This window comes from Gorilla gorilla, chromosome 20, assembly GCF_029281585.2.
Source record: "Gorilla gorilla gorilla isolate KB3781 chromosome 20, NHGRI_mGorGor1-v2.1_pri, whole genome shotgun sequence".
NCBI lineage: Eukaryota > Metazoa > Chordata > Mammalia > Primates > Hominidae > Gorilla > Gorilla gorilla.
Window position 1 is genome coordinate 29,144,275 of NC_073244.2, and position 24,332 is coordinate 29,168,606.

The window sequence follows — 24,332 nt, forward strand, 5'->3', positions numbered from 1 at the left end:
GCCCCCTCATCCATGCCCCTTATGTCAAGGGAATCACCGGAAAGCCCACTGCCCCAGGGGATGAAGGTCCTCTGAGTCAGAAGCCACTAACCAGATGATCCAGCAGCAGGACTGAGGGTGCCCGGGGCAAGCGCCAGCCCATGCCATCACCCTCACAGAGCCCCGGGTATGCTTAACCATTGAAGGCCAGGTGGTTAACCACCTCCTGGACACTGGCGTGTCAGTCTTACTCTCCTGTCCCGGACAACTGTCCTCCAGATCTGTCACTATCTGAGGGTTCCTAGGACACCCAGTCACTAGATACTTCTTCCAGCCACTAAGTTGTGACTAGGGAACTTTACTCTTTTCACATGCTTTTCTAATTATGCCTGAAAGCCCCACTCGCTTTTTAGGGAGAGACATTCTAGCAAAAGCAGGGGCCACTATACACCTGAACATAGGAGAAGGAACACCTGTTTGTTGTCCCCTGCTTGAGGAATTAATCCTGAAGTCTGGACAACAGAGGGACAATATAGGCAAGCAAAGAATGCCCGTCCTGTTCAAGTTAAACTAAAGGAGTCCACCTCCTTTCCCTACCAAAGGCAGTACCCCTTTAGACCCGAGGCCCAACAAGGACTCCAAAAGATTAAGGACCTAAAAGCCCAAGGCCTAGTAAAACCCTGCAATAGCCCCTGCGATCTTCCAATTTTAGGAGTACAGGAACCTAACAGACAGTGCAGGTTAGTGCAAGATCTCAGGATTATCAGTGAGGCCATTGTCCCTCTATACCCAGCTGTATCTAACCCTTATACTCTACTCTGCTTTCCCAAATACCAGAGGAAGCAGAGTGTTTTACAGTCCTGGACCTTAAGGATGCCTATTTCTGCATCCCTGTACATCCTGACTCTCAATTCTTATTTTTCTTTGAAGATCCTTCAAACCCAACATCTCAATTCACCTGGACTGTTCTACCCCAAGGGTTCAGGGATAGCCCCCATCTATTTGGCCAGGCATTAGCCCAAGACTTGAGCCAGTTCTCATACCTGGACACTCCTGCCCTTTGGTATGTGAATAATTTACTTCTAGACGCCCATTCGGAAACCTTGGGCCATCAAGCCACCAAAGCGCTTTTAAACTTCCTCACCACTTGTGGCTACAAGGATTCCAAACCAAAGGCTCAGCTCTGCTTACAGCAGGTTAAATACTTAGGGCTAAAATTATTTAAAGGCACTAGGGCCCTCAGTGAGGAAAGTATCCAGCCTATACTGGCTTATCCTCATCCCAAAACCCTAAAAGCAACTAAGAGGGTTCCTTGGCATAACAGGCTTCTGCCAAATATGGTTTCCCAAGTACGGTGAAACAGTCAGGCCAGTATATACACTAAGTAAACTCAGAAAGCCAATACCCATTTAGTAAGATGGACACCTGAAGCAAAAGAGGCTTTCCAGGCCCTAAAGAAGGCCCTAACCCAAGCCCCAATGTTAAGTTTGCCAACAGGGCAAGGCTTCTCTTTATATGTCACAGAAAAAACAGGAATAGCTCTAGGAGTCCTTACACAGGTTCAAGGGACCAGCTTGCAACCTGTGGCATACTTGAGTAAGAAAATTGATGTAGTGGCAAAGGATTGGCCTCATTGTTTACAGGTAATGACGGCAGTAGCAGTCTTAGTATCTGAAGCAGTTAAAATAATACAGGGAAGAGATCTTACTGTGTGGACATCTCATGATGTAAACGGTATACTCACTGCTAAAGGAAACTTGTGGCTGTAAGACAACCATTTGCTTAAAAATCAGGCTCTATTAATTGAAGGACTAGTGCTGTGACTGTGCACTTGTGCAACTCTTAACCCAGCCACATTTCTTCCAGACAATGAAGAAAAGAGAGAACGTAACTGTCGACAGGTGATTGCTCAAACCTATGTCACTCAAAGGGACCTTCTAGAGATTCCCTTGACTGATCCCTACCTCAACTTGTATACTGATGAAAGTTCCTTTGTAGAAAAAGGACTTTGAAAAGCAGGGTATGCAGTGGTCAGTGATAATGGAATACTTGAAAGTAATCCCCTCACTGCAGGAACTAGCACTCAGTTGGCAGAACTAATAGCCCTCACTCGGGCACTAGAATTAAGAAAAGGAAAAAGGGTAAATATATATACAGAATCTAAGTATGCTTACCTAGTCCTCCAAGCCCACACAGCAATATGGAGAGAAATGGAATTCCTAACTTCTGAGGGAACACCTATCAAACATCAGGAAGCCATTAGATTATTATTGGCTATACAGAAACCTAAAGAGGTGGCAGTCTTACACTGCTGGGGTCATCAAAAAGGAAAGGAAAGGGAAATAGAAGGGAACCGCCAAGTGGATATTGAAGCCAAAAGAGATGCAAGGCAGGACCCTCCATTAGAAATGCTTATAGAAGGACCCCTAGTATGGGGTAATCCCCTCCAGGAAACCAAGCCCCAGTACTCAGCAGAAGAAACAATGGGGAACCTCACGATGACATAGTTTCCTCCCCTCAGGATGGCTAGCCACTGAAGAAGGAAAAATACTTTTGCCTGCAGCTAACCAATGGAAATTACTTAAAACCCTTCACCAAACCTTTCCCTTAGGCATTAATAGCACCTATCAGATGGCCAAATTATTATTTACTGGACAAGGCCTTTTTAAAACCATCAAGCAGTCAGGGCCTGTGAAGTGTGCCAAAGAAATAATCTCCTGCACTGCAGGCCATACATTTCAATTCCTGTATCTTTAACCTCCTTGTTAAGTTTGTCTCTTCCAGAATCCAAGCTGTAAAGCTACAAATCATTCTTCAAATGGAGCCCCAGATGCAGTCCATGACTAAGATCTACCGTGGACCCCTGGACCGGCCTGCAAGCCCATGCTCTGATGTTGATGACATCAAAGGCACCCCTCCTGAGGATATCTCAACTGCACAACCCCTACTATGCCCCAATTCAGCAGAAAGCAGTTAGAGCGGTCATCAGCCAACCTCCCCAACAGGACTTGGGTTTTACTGTTGGGAAGGGGGACTGAGAGACAGGACTAGCTGGATTTCCTAGGCTGACTAAGAATCTCTAAGCCTAGCTGGGAAGGTGACCGCATCCACCTTTAAACACGGGGCTTGCAACTTGGCTCACACCCAACCAATCAGGTAGTAAAGAGAGCTCACTAAAATGCTAATTAGGCAAAAATGGGAGGTAAAGAAATAGCCAATCATCTATCCCCTGAGAGCACAGGGGGAGGGACAATGATCAGGATATAAACCCAGGCATTTGAGCTGGCACCAGCTACCCTCTTTGGGTCCCCTCCTTTTGTATGAGAGCTCTGTTTTCACTTTATTAAATCTTGCAACTGCAAAAAAAAAAAAAAAAAAGTCTGTAGGTATGTGTTTGCAGGCATAGTGGCCACATGTTCAAAGAAAAATAGATGACAAATTAAAAAAAAATTTACTCAGGACCTAGATAAGTATAGATTTTATTTACATTCCTATATGATTTTTATTATGACCACAAAAATGACGCTATAATAAATAACAATTTAGTTTTATATTTCAAAGTAACTAAAAGTGTAGATTTGGATTGCTTGTAATTCAAGGAATAAATGTTGAAAGTGAAGAATCCCTCATTTACCCTGACGTGATTATTACATATTTTATGCTGGTATCAAAATATGCTATATATGGCAGAAATATATCTACACACTATGTACCCACAAAAGTCAAGAAAAATAAGTTTAAATTTGTCAAGGTGAAAAAAAAAAGAAGTTTAAATAAGATTAAAAGTATAAAAATGTAACCTACGAGAACAATATTCTTTAATTTATTTGCAGGTTAAAGCCACTGAAAAAAAGAGATTACTAGAGATGCTATTCCACTCTTACCAAAAAGTAAACTGTTGCCATCTCTTACCTACACCCTTGAGTAAGGTGGGATAGGTTAAAGTGAGTGGCATAATAACACTTCATTGAATGTACAACAGACTTAACATGTCAAAAAATGTTTAAAAAATTAAGTTTACATATAATCTAAAAATTTATGAATGTACTACATTCCATAAAAGCACAATTAATATAATACATCACTAATTTAATTTTAATTTTAACTAAAGTTTTAAAATGCTTTTCTCACTATAATGCACAAAAATATATTACTCAGAACACCTACCTCATACATCACTCAATATTTTAAGTTAACCACAAAAAGCCTCTCCATTTAGATTTTTGTCATGCATTTTATATTTTAATATCCTTTCCCTTTTATGAAAAAGGTCATAAATAATGCCCACCTAATAAAAAAGAATCTTTCATATCTCTGATGCAGAAACAATTGATCGCATGCTTTCACATGTAAATAAAGTAGGAATGAAGAGCATGAAGTAATTTGAGAGTTGAATTACATCCTTATTTGCTTTTCAAAGAGTCTGTAACTTTTTTCAATATTGCGATGTTAATTTTTTTGATATTTGAAGTATACAAAAAGTATACTTCAAATGTAATTATAATTCTCCAAAAAATCACCTCCTCTTTTTTAAGTTTTTCTACTGTGAATTCTCTGACATTTACGGAGTTAATTTTGGATTGAATATTTTTCATATTTACTGCATCTACAAAAAAAACTTACTCTGTTTTCTAAGCTGTAGTTTATAAACTTTTTTCCAAATTTATTACATTTGCAGGTTTTTTTCTCTATTATACATTCCCTGATATTGAACAAAGTTTGAGCAACTTTAGGGTTTTTCTCTAGCACAAAATATGCAGAATAAGATCTGTGATACAAATATAGTACTACAACCGTCTTTATATTTGTAATGTTTGTCATCAAAAGAAATACTCTTCACCATTCTAAGGCTTATATTTTCTAAAAGATATTCTGACAGTAATTGCATTTTTAATATTTGTATTAGTATAAACTCTGTGATGTTAAGATGTGAGCAGATATTAATGGCTTTTCCACATTCTTCATAAGTGTACATTTTTTTCAAATATAAATGCTTTCTTATGTGACAAGGTGTGAGTATTTGTTAAATATTTTGCCACATTCTTCATAGTTTTCTCTAGGATAAATTAGCTTATACTCAAGTGTGACAACCATTTAAAGGCTTTGTGACATGACTCACATCTAGGGCTTCTTGACACTATGATTTATTTTATGTTTAGAAAAGTTTAAGGTGTTCTCAAGAGCACTGTCATGTCTTTTAGGTTTGTAGAGTTCCTCTCCAGTATGATTTGATAACTTATTAAAAACTTTGCCACATTCAACCGGGCGCAATGGCTCATGCTTGTAATCCCAGCACTTTGGGGCACTTTGGGAGGCCAAGGCGGGTGGATCACTTGAGGTCAGGACTTCAAAACCAGCCTGGTCAAAATGGTGAAATCCCGTCTCTACTAAAAATACAAAAATTAGCTGGGCGTGGTGGCAGGTGCCTGTAATCCCAGCTGCTTGGGAGGTTGAGGCCAGAGAATCACTTGAACCCAGGAGGCGGAGGTTGCAATGAGCTGAGATTGTGCCATTGCACTCCAATTTGGGCGACAGAGTGAGACTCCATTTCAAAAAAAAAAAAAAACTTTGCCACATTCTTCACATTTGTAGAATTTCTCTACAACATAAATTATCTTATGTGTAATAAGGGTTGAAATGTTTTTAAAGCTTTTGTCACATTCTTCATATTTATAAAATTTATCTTCTGTATGAATTCTCTTATATTTAGTATGAGTTGAAGACCAGTTAAAGACTTTGTTACATTCTTCACATTTGTCGGGTTTCTCTTCAGTATGAATTATCTTAATGTGTGGTAAGATGTGAGAAATGGTTACAGTCTTTGCCACGTTCTTCATATTTGTAGGGCTAGTTTCCATTATGAATTATCTTATCTTCAGTAAGGTTTGAGGACGTTAAAAGCTTTGCAACATTCTTCACATTTGTAGGGTTTCTCTTCAGTATAAATTGTTTATTAAGAATTAAAGAATTAGGCTGGGCATGGTGGCTCACGCCTTTATATTTGTAATGTTTGTCATCATTGGGCTCGGTGGCTCATGTCTGTAATCCCAGCACTTTGGGAGGCTGAGGTGGGCAGATCACCAGAGGTTGGGAGTTTGATACCAGCTTGACCAACATGGAGAAACCCCGTCTCTACTAAAAATACAAAATTAGCTGGGCGTGGTGGCACATCCCTATAGTCCCTGCTACTCGGGAGGCTGAGGCAGGAGAATCGCTTGAAAACCCAGGAGGCGGAGGTTGCAGTGAGCCAAGATTGTGCCACTGCACTCCAGAGCCTGGGCAAGTAGGGCGAAACTCTGTTTCAAAAAAGAAAAAAAAATTGAAGAATGCTTATGGCATTATTCACATTTGTAGGGTTTCTCTCCCATTGAATTATGTTGTTTAGCAAGAGTTGAGGACTGGCTAAAAGCATTGCCACTTTCTTCACATTTGTAGGGTTTTTCTCCAGTATGAATTTTCTTATGTCTAATAAAGTTTAAGAACTGATTAAAAGCATTGCCACATTCTTCACATTTCTAGAGTTTGTCTTCAGTATCAACTATCTTATGTTGAGTAAGGTCTGAGAACCAGTTAAAAGCTTTGCCACAGTTTTCATATTTGTAGGGTTTCTCTTCAGTATGAATTATCTTATGTTCAGTAAGGTTTGAGGACCAGTTAGAAGTTTTGCCACACTCTTCACATGAGGAGGGTTTCTCTCTAATTTATCTTATATTCAGTAAGATCTGAGAACCCGTTAGAGGCTTTACCACATTCTTCACATTTGTAAAGTATCTCTCCAGTATGAATTATCTTATGTTCAGTAAGTTTTGAGAAGCAGTTAAAAGTTTTGCCAAATTCTTTAAATTTGTAGTGTTCCTCTCCAGGATAAATTATTTTATGTTGAGTAAAGTTTGAGGACTGGTTAAAAGCTTTGTTCTTCATATTTGTAGTGTTTGTCTCTACTATGAATTATCTTATGTTCAGTAAGATTTGAGGACTGATTAAAAGCTTTGCCACATTCCTCACATTTGAAGGGTTTCTCTTCAGTATGAATTATCTTACATTCAGTAAGATTTGAGGACCAGTTAAAAGCTTTGCCATATTATTCACATTTGTGGAGTTTATCTTCTTTAGGAATTCTCTCATTTTGAGCAACAGCTGAGCAATGGTTAAAAGCTTTGTCACCTTTATTATATTTGTAGGGTTTTCCTCCAGTATCAATTATTTTATGTGTATTTAAGGTGTGAGGACTGGTTAAAGGCTTTGCCACATTCTTCACATTTGTAGGGTTTCTCTCCAGAATGGATTATCTTATGTTTAGTAAGGTTTGAGGACTGACTAAATGCTTTACCACACTCTTCACATTTGTAGGGTTTCTTTCCAGTATGAATTATCCTATGTTTAGTAAGGCATGAGAAATGGCTAAAAGCTTTGCCACATTCTTCACATTTGTAGGGTTTCTCTCCAGTATGAATTGCTTTATGTTTAGTAAGGTGTGAGGATTGCTTAAAAGCTTTGCCACATTCTTCACATTTGTACGGTTTCTCCCCAGTATGAATTATCTTATGTTTCATAAGGGTTGAGGAATTGTTAAAAGCTTTGCCACATTCTTCACAATTGTAGGGTTTCTTTCCAGTATGAATTATCTCATGTTTTCTAAGGGCTGAGAAATGCTTAAAAGCTTTGCCACATTCTTCACATTTGCAGGGTTTCTCTACAGTATGAATTACCTTATGTTCCATAAGTTTTGAGGACCACTTAAAAGCTTTACCACATTCTTCACATTTGTATGGTTTCTCCCCAGTATGAATTATCTTATGTTTCCTAAGGGCTGAGAAATTGCTAAAAGCTTTGCCACATTCTTCACATTTGTATGGTTTCTCCCCAGTATGAATTATCTTATGTTTCCTAAGGGCTGAGAAATTGCTAAAAGCTTTGCCACATTATTCACATTTGTATGATTTCTCCCTAGTATGAATTAGCTTATGTTTCTTAAGGGTTGAGGAATTGTTAAAAGCTTTTCCACATTCTCCACATTTGTAGGGCTTCTCCCCAGTATGAACTGCTTTATGTCTAGTAAGGTGTGAGGATTGCTTAAAAGCTTTGCCACATTCTTCACATTTGTATGGTTTCTTCCCAGTATGAATTATCTTATGTTTCAAAAGGGTTGAGGAATTGTTAAAAGCTTTGCCACATTCTTCACATTTGTAGGGTTTCTTTCCAGTATGAATTATCTTATGTTTTCTAAGGGCTGAGAAATGTTTAAAAGCTTTGCCACATTCTTCACATTTGCAGGGTTTCTCTCCAGTATGAATTACCTTATGCAAAGTAAGTTTTGAGGACCACTGAAAAGCTTTACCACATTCTTCACATTTGTAGGGTTTCTCTCCAGTATGAATTATCTCATGTTTTCTAAGGGTTGAGGAATTGTTAAAAGCTTTGCCACATTCTTCACATTTGTAGGGTTTCTTTCCAGTATGAATTATCTTATGTTTTCTAAGGGCTGAGAAATGCTTAAAAGCTTTGCCACATTCTTCACATTTGCAGGGTTTCTCTGCAGTATGAATTACCTTATGTACAGTAAGTTTTGAGGACCACTGAAAAGCTTTACCACATTCTTCACATTTGTAGGGTTTCTCTCCAGTATGAATTATCTCATGTTTTCTAAGGGTTGAGGACTGGCTAAAAGCTTTGTCACATTCTTCACATTTGTAGGGTTTCTTTCCAGTATGAATTATCTTATGTTTCCTAAGGGCTGAGAAATGGTTAAAAGCTTTGCCACATTCTTCACATTTGCAGGGTTTCTCTTTAGTATGAATTACTTTATGTCTAGTAAGGTGTGAGGACCACTTAAAAGCTTTACCACATTCTTCACATTTGTAGGGTTTCTCTCCAGTATGAATTATCTCATGTTTTCTAAGGGTTGAGGACTGGCTAAAAGCTTTGCCACATTCTTCACATTTGTAGGGTTTCTTTCCAGTATGAATTATCTGATGTTTTCTAAGGGCTGAGAAATGTTTAAAAGCTTTGCCACATTCTTCACATTTGTAGGGTTTCTCCCCAGTATGAATTGCTTTACGTCTAGTAAGATGTGAAGATTGCTTAAAAGCTTTGCCACATTCTTCACATTTGTATGGTTTCTTCCCAGTATGAATTATCTTATGTTTTATAAGGGTTGAGGAATTGTTAAAAGCTTTGCCACATTCTTCACATTTGTAGGGTTTCTTTCCAGTATGAATTATCTTATGTTTTCTAAGGGCTGAGAAATGCTTAAAAGCTTTGCCACATTCTTCACATTTGCAGGGTTTCTCTTCCATATGAATTACCTTATGTACAGTAAGTTTTGAGGACCACTTAAAAGCTTTACCACATTATTCACATTTGTAGGGTTTCTCTCCAGTATGAATTATCTCATGTTTTCTAAGGGCTGAAAAATTGCTAAAAGCTTTGCTGCATTCTTCACATTTGTAGGGTTGCTTTCCAGTATGAATTATCTTATGTTTTCTAAGGGCTGAGAAACGCTTAAAAGTTTTGCCACATTCCTCACATTTGCAGGGTTTCTCTGCAGTATGAATTACTTTATGTATAGTAAGTTTTGAGGACCACTGAAAAGCTTTACCACATTCTTCACATTTGTAGGGTTTCTCTCCAGTATGAATTATCTCATGTTTTCTAAGGGCTGACAAATTGCTAAAAGCTTTGCCGCATTCTTCATATTTGTAGGGTTTCTTTCCAGTATGAATTATCTGATGTTTTCTAAGGGCTGAGAAACGCTTAAAAGCTTTGCCACATTCTTCGCATTTGTAGGGTTTCTCTCCAGTATGAATTGCTTTATGTCTAGTAAGGTGTGAGGATTGCTTAAAAGTTTTGCCACATTCTTCACATTTATATGGTTTCTTCCCAGTATGAATTATCTTATGTTTCATAAGGGTTGAGGAATTGTTAAAAACTCTGCCACATTCTTCACATTTGCAGGGTTTCTTTCCAGTATGAATTATCTTACGTTTAGTGAACATTGAAGAGATGTTAAAAGCTTTGCCACATTTCTTATATTTGTAGGGTTTGTCTTCAGTATGAATTATCTTATGTTTAATAAGGGTTGAGAGCCATTTAAAGGCTTTGCCACGTTCTTCACATTTGTAGATATTCTCTCTAGTATGAATTCTCTTATGTTGAATTAAGTGTGAAAGCATGAAAAATGATTTGCTACATTTCATACATTTGAAAGTTTTCTTTTTAGTGTGTCTAATCTTATGTCTATTTGAATTTGAATATTTATGAAAGACTTTCACATATTTGTTACACTGAAATATTTTTCCCTGGGTAGTTGTCCAACATTGGTTAAGTTTATTATAACCTTCTTCGTACATCTTACCCTCATTGACACTTTCACAATCTTTTCTTAATCGTAAATTCTTATGTCCACATCTTGCATATGTTCTCAATATTATTTCTTGGAAAGAATCTTTTATGCTCTGATCTGGCCAAAAGTCTTGTGTAAAATGAGAACTAATAACTGGAAGAAATGAAAATAATAAATTATGTCACTTGCTAGACTCAGATGAATATACTTTACAAATCCAACCTATAAAATTATACAAACTGCTTAAGCAAGATGGCACAGCAAAATAAGACAGGCCCTAATTTCTTCATAGACATATAAATGTAATAAAAACATACTGACCAAAATATATTTGTTGAAAATTTATAAATAAGTTAAGTGTGTAGAGTGCCCCAAGTAAGTACAATGCAAACAGCCACATAAAAGGAAAGAGAAGTCTGTTACAGTTTCCCAACTCAGCTCTTCCTACTCCCCAAAATGACATAGTGTCTTTAGAAGTAAATTGCTGGCTAGGAATGGCAGCTCACACCTGTAATCCCAGCACTTTTGGAGGCCGAGGCAAGTGGATTACCTGAGATCAAGAGTTCAAGACCAGCCTGGACAAAATGGAAAAACTCCATCTCTACTAAAAATTCAAAAATTAGCCAGGCATGGTGGCACACGTCTGTAGTCTCAGCTACTTGGGAAGCTGAGGCGATCACTTGAACTTGGGATGTAGAGATTGCAGTGAGATGAGATTATGCTATTGTACTCCAGCCAGCGTGACACAGTGAGACTCTGTCTCAAAACAAAAAAAGTAAATTGCCATCTCCTGGTTTCATTTCTAAACACATATAAAACAGTGGCACATACATATTTATTTCTGGCTTCTAGGGGCCTTTCCAGACTGGTTTATGTTTCTCATGACACAAAGTACTGAAAGAAATGGTGGCATACTTTAAAATGACAGCTTGAGGCCGGGCACGGTGGCTCAGGCCTGTAATCCCAGCACCTTGAGAGGCCTAGGTGGGCAGATCACGAGGTCAGGAGATCAAGACCATTCTGGCTAACACAGTGAAACCGCATCTCTACTAAAAATACAAAAAATTCACCGGGTGTGGTGGTGGGCATCTGTAGTCCCAGCTACTCAGGAGGCTGAAGCAGGAAAATGGCATGAATCCAGGAGGCAGAGCTTGCAGTGAGCCAAGATCGTGCCACTGCACTCCAGCCTGGGCAACAGGGAGAGACTCCGTCTCAAAAAAAAATAAATGAATAAAATAAAATGGCAGCTTGAATCTGCTGAAACCAAAGTTAAATATTACAGCAGCAGAGAATGTAGTACCACACACAAAAAATAGATTACTATTGAGAAGAAACATAACATTCTTTATCTAAAAAAAAAAAAAAAAAAAAAAAATTTCAAACAAGATGCATTCTAAGAGCATGTTTGACATACTCCCAGAATCTCTAGCCAAGACAACTGGTTTCAGATTTCCAGCACAAGGCTACATTATGAAGATTGTAACAGGTAGCTTTTTTGATGTACAAATTTTAATTAATTATTATAATGTATATGGAATATTAGGGCAACATGGCCCAATCAAAAAAAGTATAAAATTTTTGGAAAACAACCATAAAACAATGAAGATTAATAAATTAATTTTTAAAATTTCAAATAAATTAAATAATACTGAATAAGAGACACAGGAACACAGACCACTATAAAAAATTTTAAAAATGAGGATACCTCTTCCCCTAATGGCATGAGGTAATTCATGAAAATGGCTTGCTATTCACCTAAGCCAGAGAACCCCACAATATCATGCTAAACAAGAGGTTCATAAGAGCTATTCTTATATAAGACAAAATAAACTTTAAAGCAACAGCAGTTAAAAAAAACAAAGAGGGACTTTATACAATGGTAAAAGGTCTTGTACAACAGGAATATATCACAATCCTAAACATATATGCACCTAACACTGAAGCTCCCAAATTTATAAAACGATTACTAGTAGACTTAATAAATGAGATAGACACCAACACAATAATAGTGAGGACTTCAATACTCCACCGACAGCACTAGACAGGTCATCAAGACAGAAAGTCAACAAATAAAAAATGGATTTAAACTATACCTTGGAGCAAATGCACTTAACAGATATATACAGAACATTCCATCCAATAAATGCAGAATATACATTCTACTCAACAGCACACGAAACTTTCTCCAAATAGACCGTATGATAGGCCACAAAATGAGCCTCAATAAATTTAAGAAAATGAAATTATATCAAACACTCTCTCAGACCACAGTGGAATAAAAGTGGAATTCAACAACAAAAGGAACCTTCAAAACCATGCAAATACATGTAAATTAAAAAACCTGCTCCTGAATAATCATTGGGTCAAACATGAAATCAAAATGGAAATTTAAAAATTCTTCAAACTCAACAACAAAAGTGATACAACCTATCAAAACCTCTAGGATACAGCAAAGGAGATGCTAAAAGGAAAGTTCATAGTCCTAAACACCTACATCAAAAAGTCTGAAAGAACACAAAATGACACTCTTGTTCACACCTCAAGAAACTAGAGAAACAAGGACAAACCAAACCCAAACCCAGAAGAAGAAAAAAAAATAATCACAGAGCAGAATGAAATGAAATTGAAACAAACAAACAAAAACCAAAAGATAAATAAAACAAAAACCTGGCTCTTTAAAAAGGTAAATACAATTGATAGACCATTAGCAAGATTAACCAAGAAAAAAAGAAAATCCAAATAATCTCAATAAGAAATGAAATGGGAGATATTACAACTGACAACACAGAAATACAAAAGATCATTCAAGGCTACTATGAACACCTTTAAGTGCACTAACTAGAAAACCTAAAAGAAATGAATAAATTTCTGCAAAAATGCAACCCACCCAGCTTTATTCAGGAAGAATTAGATACCCTGAACAGACCGGTAATGAGCAGCGAGATTGAAATGGTAATTTAAAAATTACCAAGAAAAAAATGTCTAGGACCAGACAGTATGCAGCAGAATTCTACCAGACATTCAAAGAAGAATTGATACCAATTCTATTGACACTATTCCATAAGATAGAGAAAGAGGGAGCCCTTCCTAATTCATTCTGTGAAGCCAGCATCGCCCTAATACCAAAACCAGAAAAGGGCATTAATCAAAAAAGAAAACCACAGACTGATGTCCCTGATGAAAATAGATGCTAAAATCCTTAACAAAATACTAGCTAACCGAATCCAACAACATATCAAAAACAGAATCCATGATCAAGTGGGTTTCATACCAGTGATGCAGGGATGGCTTAACAAATGCAAGTCAATAAATGTGATACACCACATAAAAAGAAATAAAAACAAAAGTCACATGATCATCTCAATAGATGCAGAAAAAGCATTCAACAAAATCCAGCAACACTTTATGATTAAAACTCTTAGCAACACTGGCATACAAGGGACATACATCAAGGTAATAAAAGCCATCTATGACAAACCCAGAGCCAACATAATACTGAATGAGGAGAAGTTGAAAGCATTCCCTCTGAGGACTGGAACAAGACAAGGATGCCCACTTTCACCACACTTATTCAACATAGTACTGGAAGTCTTATTCAGAGCAAGTAGAAAAGAGAAAAAAATAAAGGGCATCAAAATTGGTAAAGAGGAAGTAAAGCTGTCACTGTTTGCTGATGATATGATTGTTTACTTTGAAAACCCTAGACTTTTCAAGAAAGCTCCTAGAAGTGATAAAATAATTCAGCAAAGTTTTCAGATACAAAATTAATGCATACAAATCAGTAGCTCTTCTATACCCCAACAGCGACAAAGCAGAGAGTCAAATCAAAACTCAACCTCTTTTACAATAGCTGTGAGAAAAAAAAAAAAAATTAGGAATATACCTAACCAAGGAGGTAAAAGACCTCTACAAGGAAAACTACAAAACACTGCTGAAAGAAATCACAGATGACACAAACAAATGGAAACACAGTCCATGTTCATGGATAGGTAGAATCAATATTGTGAAAATAACCATACTGCCAAAAGCAATCTACAAATTAAATGCAATTTCCATCAAAATACCACCATCATTCTTCACAGAATTAGAAAAAATTATTCTAAAATTCATATGGAACAAAAAAAGAGCCTGCATAGCCAAAGCAAGACTAAGCAAAAAGAACAAATCTGAAGGCATCACACTACCTGACTTCAAACTATACTATAAAGCCATAGTCACAAAAACAGCATGGTACTGGTATAAAAATAGGCACATAAACCAATGGAACAGAATAGAGAACCCAGAAATAAACCCAAATATTACAGCCAGCTGAACTTCGACAAAGCAAACAAAAACATAAAGTAGGGAAAGGATACTCTTTTCTTTTTTTTCTTTCTTTTTTTTTTTTTTTTTTTTTTTGAGATGGAGTCTTGTTCTGTCACCCAGGCTGGAGTGCAGTAGTGTGATCTTGGCTCACCACAACTCCTGCCTCCCGGGTTCAAGCAATTCTCCTGCCTCAGCCTCCCAAGTAGCTGGGATTACAGGTGCCTGCCACTGCACCTGGCTAATTTTTGTATTTTTAGTAGAGATGGGGTTTCACCACATTGGCCAGGCTGGTCTTGAACTCCTGACCTCATGATCCACCTGTCTCAGCCTCCCAAAGTGCTGGGATTACAGGCATGAGCCACCGCGCCTGGCCAGGGACTCTTTTCAACAAATGATGCTGGGATAATTGGCTAGCCACATGTAGGAGAATAAAACTGGATCCTCATCTTTTACTTTATACAAAAATCCACTCAAGATGGATTAAGGACTTAAATCTAAGAACTGAAACTATAAAAATTCTAGAAGATAACATTGGAAAAACCCTTTCAGACATTGGCTTAGCCAAGGATTTCATATACAAGAACCCAAAAGCAAATGCAATAAAAACAAAGATAAATTAGGGAGGGTTCTCTCTCTATCTTGTGGAATAGTGTCAAAATGGGAATTTAATGAAACTAAAGAGCTTTTGCAAGGCAAAAGAAACAGCAGAGTGAACAGACAACCCACAGAGTAGGAGAAAATCTTCACAATCTATACACCTGACAAAGAAGTAATATCTTGAATCTACAATGCACTCAAACAAATCAGCAAGAAAAAAAAACAATCCCATCAAAACTGAGCTAAGGACACAAATAGACAATTTTCAACAGAAGATATACAAATGGCCAAGAAACATATGAAAAAATGCTCAACATTGCTAATGGCCAGGGAAATGCAAATCAAAACCACCAAAGGATACCACCTTACTCATGCAAGAATGGCCATAATAAAAAATAAATAAACAAAAAAACAGATGTTGGTGTGGATGTGGTGATCAGGGAACACTTCTACACTGCTGGTGGGAATGTAAACTAGTACAACCACTATGGAAAACAGTGTGGAGATTCCTAAAGAACAAAAAGTTGTACTAACATTTGATCCAGCAATCCCACTACTGGGTATCTACTCAGAGGAAAAGAAGTCATTATATGAAAAAGATACTTACACACACATTTATAGCAGCGCAATTCACAAGAGCAAAATCATGGAACCAACCCAAAATGCCCATTAACCAATGAGTGGATAAAGAAACTGTGAGATATATATATAATGGAACACTACTCAGCCATAAAATGGAATAAATTAATGGCATTCACAGCAACATGGATAAGATTAGAGGCTATCCTTCTAAGTGAAGTAAATCAGAAATGGAAAACCAAACATCGTATGTTCTCACTGATATGTGGGAGTTAAGCTATGAGGATGCAAAGGCATAAGAATGATACAGTGGACTTTGGGGACTTGGGGGGAAGAGTGGGAGGAAAACGAGGGATAAAAGACCACAAATAGAGTGCAGTGTATACAGCTCGGGTGATGAGTGCACAAAAATCCCACAAATCACCACTAAAGAACTTACTCATGTAACCAAACACCACTTGTACCCCAATAACTTATGAAAAAATAAAATAAATAAATAAAAATAAAGTAGTACACAGGTTACTTGAAGACGAAAAAAAAAGAGCTTTCCAAATTTTGATGTAATAAAAAAAATTCTTAATCCATAATACTTGATCAGAAATTATTTTACTTTAAAAAACAATAAAAAATAAAGACTTTCCAAAATGAAAGGTAAGGGTGTTCATCACCAGTAGCACAGTTAAAAGAAAAAGCTACATGGTGGCCAGGCACAGTGGCTCATGCCTGTAATCCTACACCTTTAGGAGGCCAAGGTAGTCAGAAAACTTGAGACCAGGAGTTCAAGATCAGCCCCAAAACAGAGTAAGACTATGCATATATAACAAGAGAAATGCTAAAATGAGTCTTTTATGTTGAAAAATAAAATGATGCTAGACAGCATCAAAAAACCATATATAAATATATAGCTTTCTATTAAATGTAAATATACAGACACATATAAAATGTCTTACTATAATAATAGGCATAATACCCTTAAAATTCTTCTATAGAATATAAAAACAAAATATAAATCTGCATAAATCTGAATACACAATACAAAATAATTTGTAATATTAATAACAAACTTGAAAATATAGAAATATAGTTTTTGTATTCAATTAAGTTATGAGATTAAAACACGTTGATTTAATCTTAAGATGTTTTACATAATGTCCATTTTTCAACATAACTACAAAAATTTTATAGAAACTACGCAAAACAAAATAAAAAAAATAAGTGAAGTGTGCCACTACAAAATTAAACAAAAAATAGTTAAACAAGAAATGAGAAAAAATATGTAAAAATAAAAACATAAAACATAACAATGAAACTGGTATGTAACTTTATTTCTTTTCTTTTTTTTTTTTTTTTTTTTGAGATGGAGTCTCGCTCTATTGCCCGGGGTGGAGTGCAGTGGCACAATCTCAGCTCACCACAACCTATGCCTCCGGGTTCAAGTGATTCTCCTGCCTCAGCCTCCCAAGCAGCTAGGACTACAGGCACATGCCACCATGCCTGGATAATTTTTGTATTTTCAGTAGAGACGGGGTTTCATTATGTTGGCCAGGCTAGTCTCAAAATCCTGACCTCGTGATCCACCCACTTCGGTCTCCCAAAGTGCTGGGATTACAGGCATGAGCCACCGTGCCCAGCGTAACTTTATTTCTTATTTCTTTTTTTTTTTTTTGAGTCGGAGTTTCACTGTTGTTGTCCAGGCTGGAGTGCAATGGCACAATCTCAGCTTACCACAACCTCCGCCTCCCGGGTTCAAGCAATTCTCCTGCATCAGCCTCCCAAATAGCTGGGATTACAGGCATGCGCCACCATGCCCGGGTAATTTTATATTTTTAGCAGACATAGGGTTTCTCCATGTTGGTCAGGCTGGTCTCGAACTCCCAACCTCGGGTGATCTGCCCACCTCGGCCTCCCAAAGTGCTGGAATGACAGGCGTGAGACACCATTCCTGGCGTAATGATTTCTTTAAGAAATCATTTTAAATATAAATTTATCAAACTACTTAATAAAAAGAAATGTAATTCCAGGACTTTCGGAGGACAAGGTGGGCTGATAACTTGATTCCAGGAGTTTGAGAACAGCCTGAGCAACAAAGCAAAACCCTGTCTCTACCAAAAAAAGAAAAAAAACCAAAAAACTAGCTGGGTTTAATGGCATGGGCCTGTAACCCAGCTACTTAAGAGGTTGAAACTAGAGGATTATCTGAGTTTGAGAGGCTGAGGCTGCAGTTCACTGCCATGATTACACCATTGCAAACCAGCCTGGTTGACGAAGTGAGACCCTATTTCATTAATTAATTAATTAAAAGGAAAAGAAAGAAGATGCCTGAGTGGCTTAAGAAAAGAAGCATACAATATGTTCTCCACAAGAGACCAATTTTAGCACTGAGTCAAATAGTCTGTAAGTAACAGAATTTAAAAAAATCTATATTTCATGCAAATAGTAGCCAAAATTGGGTGAGGTAGTCGTAATTATATTGGGCACAATACGCTTTAAGTCTAGTACTAGTACGAGACAAAGATTGATATTATATAATAGTAAAATGGGTCAATTTACCAGGAATCTATAACTATTATATTTATATGTACAGGTAGGTATAACAACAGGCCTCCAAAATATATAAATATTGACAAAGGTGAAGCAAGAAGTACATAGCAACATAACAGTTGCAGACACTGAGACCCCATTTTCAATAATAATAGAAAATTCATATAAAAGATTAAGAAAATAGAAAATGTAGATAACATTATAGACTGTAATATTTTACATACAGAGAAATATCTGAGAGTAAATAATTTATAACAGAAAAAAGTTTATTTGGCTCTCAGTTCAACAGACTGTACAAGAAGTATATGCCGGTATCTGTTTCTGGTGTGTTCTCAGGAAGCTTACGATCATAGTGGAAAGCGAAGAGAAACTGGACATATCACATGGTAAGAGACAGAGCAAGTGTGAGGTAAAAGAGCCAGGTTTTTTTAAAATAGTTTCTCAAAACTATACAGATATTTGTGTGTCCCTAATATGGAAAAGCAGTCAGATTGTGCAGTCCCTTATATGCCATGAACACGACTTTGGCTCTCATTGTAAACTTGAAGGGAAACTACCAAAATGAAAATAGAATCCTTAGAGAATTTTAAAGCATAAGACATAAGATGCCCTACATGAGAGCAAAATTTTAAAAAATCTCAGTCTTCCCAGAAACTACTTCCTTTGGAGCACAGCTTCTCACGTCACATTTTGAGAACTGGCTTTCTCCTTGACCTCTGGACCTCTCACCTGTGTTGTCTGTTGTATTCACTCTCACATACCTGGGGGTTTAGTTACCATCTCATGTCTCTTCATATTCCAAGGCTCTTTCCCTTGCTTCAGACAAGTTATCAAGTCTAGCTTAGAGACAGCGATACCTGTTTTATTAAAAATAAATAACATAAATATTGCTCATATTCCCCAAATAATGTGCTCATTAAAGAGAACGTAATAGAATATTCTAGTAAATTGATCCCTCAATACTAATTTATAACATACATTTCTAAATATTTAGAAAATATTTTCAATTTGTACAGTCCCTTAATTTTACTAACTGGTACTACTGAATCAAATATTGGTGGTGGCAATGAGATTTTAAGGTGTGGCAACTACATTTTATGTCACTAAATTTCTTCAATTTTCACTAATCTAGAGTGAAAAATACAGATCTGCTTAGAAATGTGGAAAGTTCAGGTAAAAATGAAACATCTTTAAAAAATTCCTTTCTGGCCGGGCGTGGTGGCTCACACCTATAATCCCAGCACTTTGAGAGGCCGAGGCAGGTGAATCACCTGAGGTCAGGAGTTCAAGACCAGCCTCAACATGGAGAAACCCCGTCTCTGCTAAAAATACAAAATTAGCCGGGTGTGGTGGTGCATGCCTGTAATCCCAGCTACTCAGGAGGCTGAGGCAGAAGAATTGCTTGAACCTGGGAGGCGGAGGTTGTGGTGAGCCGAGATCGCACCATTGCACTCCAGCCTGGGCAACAAGAGCGAAACTCTGTTTCAAAAAAAAAAAAAAAAAAAATTCTTTTCTACACTTTCAAATCCCTGTTTTCAGAAAACGGGTATCTGAAACTTATTTACGCTAAGCATAAATCACCAAAACACATCCTACAGAAAAGAGAAATGAAACCTATAGAATATAATAGGAATTGCTTAATTAAAATCATCCTCACCCAGGAAGACCATGTTTCTGTAGTTTTCTAACATAACATTCCTATATAAATTCTGCTGAGCCGTGTCCAGGCATTGCCACTCCTCCAGAGAGAATTCTATGGTCACATCCCGAAATGTCAATGATCCCTGAAAAACACAACAAAGATACATATAGATTTCCCAGTTGGCCATGGACAGAATTTTTAATTTGACTCAAGGTGAAATGAGAGAGTAAAGAGAACAGGTTCTAACTTACAGGGATGACTGAACGTATTCAGTAAAATAATTTTCAACACAGAAATAGTCTCGGCCGGGCGCAGTGGCTCACACCTGTAATCTCAGCACTTTGGGAAGCCAAGGCGGGAAGATCACGAAGTCAGGAGATCGAGACCATCCTGGCTAACACGGTGAAACCCCGTCTCTACTAAAAATACAAAAAATTAGCTGGGCATGGTGGTGGGTGCCTGTAGCCCCAGCTACTTGGGAGGCTGAGGCAGGAGAATGGCATGAACCCGGGAGGCGGAGCTTGCAGTGAGCTGAGATTGCTGCACTCCAGCCTGGGCGACAGAGCTAGACTCCGTCTCAAAAAAAAAAACAAAAGAAAAAGAAAAAAAGAAATATTCTCTAATGTATTCTCAAACTCTGAGAAAAAAAGAATGGCAGAAGATCCACAACACCAGCATAGACAAGATACTTTTCTGGATAATAAAGTATAAAATTAAGGGCACGATAACAAACATGTACATTTTTGAGTGCTATTTTTAAATCATACAGAATAAGTCTTGTACATTTTTCAGACCAAAAAGACATGTTGAGTTAGAAGACACCTCTCAAATTTTAATGTGTACAATTAACTGGAGATCTTGTTAAGCATATTTATTTTATAAGATCTGGAATAAAGTCTGAGTTTCTGAATTTGACAAGCTCACCAGTAATGCCTGTTTTTGGCCCCAAAAGAATCTTTTGTTAAACATTCAGCAAGTGGAGGAGCCTGTATTTTTCCCAGTTTTTCTGGCCTATAAACAAAGACGAGAGCCCTCATTTTCCAAAGATAGATATATGTAGAGAAAATCTAAGAAAGGCAGGTGCCAGATTAAATGTGATCATTGGTGCACATCAGCTACATAAAGATACTTAATAACGAGGAGAAAAATAGTTAACTCTATACTGAAAAAACCTGTCAGACAGCTTTTTTTTTTTTTTAGACAGAGTTTCTCTCTTGTCACCAAGGCTGGAGTGCAGTGGCGCGATCTCGACTCACTGCAACCTTCGCCTCCTGGGTTCAAGCGATTCTCCTGCCACAGCCTCCCGGGTAGCTGGGACTACAGGCGCTTGCCACCACGCCCAGCTAATGTTTGTATTTTTAGTAGAGACAGGGTTTCACCATCTTGGCCAGGCTGGTTTCAAGCTCCTGACCTTGTGATCCACCCACCTCGGCCTCCCAAAGTGCTGGGATTACAGGCATAAGCCACTGCGCCCAGCTCAGACAGCACTTTAATCAAGTCAATCATTAACATCAACTGCAGTAGGACAAACTTTTATGATGTGCTGATGCACACAGAAGGGCACACAGAAGGACACAGCATTACTGCTGTGATATTGCTCCCCCAAAGTAAATTATAATCTGAATTTAACCATAAAGAAACATCAGTTTATGCAAATGTCAAGACACAGATAACTCCCATTTTTTGTAACTTTTAATAGCCATTTTAAGCAGACTTTCTTAACACACTAGAGAGCAGGTATCTCCTAACCATTTTTTTCAGAACTTTTTTTTTTTTTTTGAGATGGAGTCTCACTCTGTTGCCCAGGCGGGAGTGCAATGGTGCGATCTCAGCTCACTGCAACCTCCACATCCCGGGTTCAAGTGATTCTCCTGCCTCAGCCTCCCGAGAAGCTGAGATTACAGGTGCCCCACACCACGCCTAGATATTTTTTGTATTTTTGGTACATACGGGGTTTCACCGTGCTGGCCAGGCTGGTCTCGAACTCCTAATCTCAGGTGATCCACCCGCCTTAAAGTGCTGGGGTTACAGGTGTGAGCCACTGCAATTTGCCTTTAAAAAGCACTTTCTTTTTTTTTTTTTTTTTTTTTTTGAGGCAGAGTCTTGCTCTGTCGCCCAGACTGGAGTGTAGCAGCCTGATCTCCGCCCACTGCAAGCTCGGCCTCACGGATTCACGCCATTTTCCTACCTCAGCCACCCGAGTAGCTGGGACTACAGGCGCCCGCCACCACGCCCGGCTAATTTTTTGTATTTTTAGTAGAGACGGGGTTTCACCGTGTTAGCCAGGATGGTCTCGATCTCCTGACCTCGTGATCCGCCTGCCTTGGCCTCCCAAAGTGCTGGGATTACAGGCGTGAGCCACCGCGCCCAGCTAAAAAGCATTTTCTTAAAGCTGTTCTGCATAGAGCTAATGGAGAACATAGATGGAGCCTCAACATTACATGTTCTACTTTTTCCGTAAGGACCCCAGCTTTTCCCCAATAGGAATCTTGAGTATCCACACCTTCCCATATTCAACAACCACAAGTGAAACTTTTTTTTTTTTTTTTTTGAGACAGAGTCTTGCTCTGTCACCCAGGCTGGAGTGCAATGGCACCATCTCGGCTCACTGCAACCTCTGCCTCCCGGGTTCAAGCGATTCTCCTGCCTCAGCCTCCTGAGTAGCTGGGATTACAGGCGTGTGCCACCACGCCCGGCTAATTTTTGTATTTTTAGTAGAGACGGGGTTTCCCCATGTTGGTCAGACTGGTCTCAAACTCCTGATCTGCCTGCCTCGGTCTCCCAAAGTGCTGGGATTACAGGTATGAGCCACCACGCCTGGCCACAAGTGGCACATTTTTAATGTTGCAGATCATAAATTCATCATTAGAGTCCTGCATGGCATATAAAAAAAATCCATGATGTAGAGAATGTAGAGAAGTCTCCGGTATATAGGAAAGAAGTTATCTTTCAGAGATTCTTGACTATCATAAGAATTTTTAAAAGTAGTTAAAACAAACTCATTAGGGATGAAAAGCACAAGTAGAGAAGTAAAGTTTTGCAAGGACTAAACGCATGGCATTCCAGGAAGCAGAGTGGACACGACTCTTCATTTGAAAAATGTTTAGCTGAAAAAACAGCCATTTTTTTTCTCTTTCTCCTCTTTCTCTTGGATTCCTTCTCAGATAAGATTCTCTGGACAAATTATACACCTGCGTCTTGAGAATATGCCTTTAAAGGTGTCACCACTACCTTCTTACCTGCTACCACCACACCCACAGGCAGAAGGACAAAGACCATCCATCTTTCCTTTATAAAAGAAGAGATTCCAGAACAATGAGCTGCCCTATAGAGTTAAAAATGTTTCTCCTTTCCTGTCCTCAGCTGCCCTCCCGTCACAGACATGAGCAATTTTTGCTACATAAATGGAAATATGGGCCACGCTGTCCTGTCCCTACCAAACCCAAACAGAACAGGCCCAGTGACCACCCTTTAGTGTAGTGAAAAGGTGGAACTTAACTCCCACTAACATATTTTAAATGTCTCATACTTGATTCTGGCCTCACCTTCGAGTCACAGGAGGCCCTTAATTAAAACAACATGGATGCTTCCAGGAAAATAAATAGAACCTGTGGGGAGGGCACAACTGGAGATTTCTGCAAATAGACTATGTAATTTTAATTAGAAGCCTGGGCTCATAACCACTTAGCTAAGCATTGCCTCTGAAACTTTAACAAGCTTATAAATCACTTGGTAATTTTGGCCCCACTCTATGTAATGTGATTCTGCACGTTTTGAAAGGGTCCGTAAATGAGTGTTTTAAACAAGTTCCCTGTCAATGCTGATGTTGCACACTCTGGGCTCAACACTAGCATTAGTTAGAGAAAGCAGGCACAGCTCACAGTCCCTTACACTCAGCACTCTTGTCACAACACAAATACTTCTGGTACAAATAAAGACAACCAATCTCCATCATAAAGTATTATATTTTTTCCTGGCTCTTTAAAGTTTACAAACTAAACATAAGGCAGCAATGTCTGAATAGGTTTGCATTTGGAAAACAACATGTACACTTGCACTGTGCAATGTTTACTAAGTAGGTACTGTGTACTCAAGAGTATGTTACCGAGCACTGTGCTGGGAATAACACATCATGTGACTTAATCCTCATAACACCCTGGGAGTTGGTACTAAGTGCTTAATAATTCCTAGGATTTAGATACTGGGCCCAACAGTTTTATTTCTTCTTCTGTTTCTCTGTCATTGATTTTTTAAAAATGTATAGAATAAAAGCTAAATGTAGAGAGATGAGAGGAATACAGAAGAGTTTAATATAATTTTTAAAAAATTCTAACTTTGTTTATATTT

General features: G+C 38.0%; 2 protein-coding genes across 2 annotated transcripts; both read right to left on the minus strand.

Annotated features, from left to right (window-relative positions):
* Positions 1-5,100: 5,100 nt before the first annotated feature.
* On the minus strand, positions 5,101-5,837 carry LOC115931578 (zinc finger protein ENSP00000375192-like). The gene is given in 2 exon segments (XM_031004032.2): positions 5,101-5,546; positions 5,549-5,837. Coding segments are annotated over 2 exon segments (735 nt in total).
* Positions 5,838-5,854: 17 nt separating this feature from the next.
* LOC101151315 (zinc finger protein 99-like) lies at positions 5,855-20,028 on the minus strand. Its single transcript, XM_031004031.2, is given in 6 exon segments — positions 5,855-5,931; positions 6,358-6,415; positions 6,911-7,025; positions 7,195-10,474; positions 19,105-19,200; positions 20,001-20,028. Coding segments are annotated over 6 exon segments (3,639 nt in total). The 5' UTR covers positions 20,014-20,028.
* Positions 20,029-24,332: the final 4,304 nt, after the last annotated feature.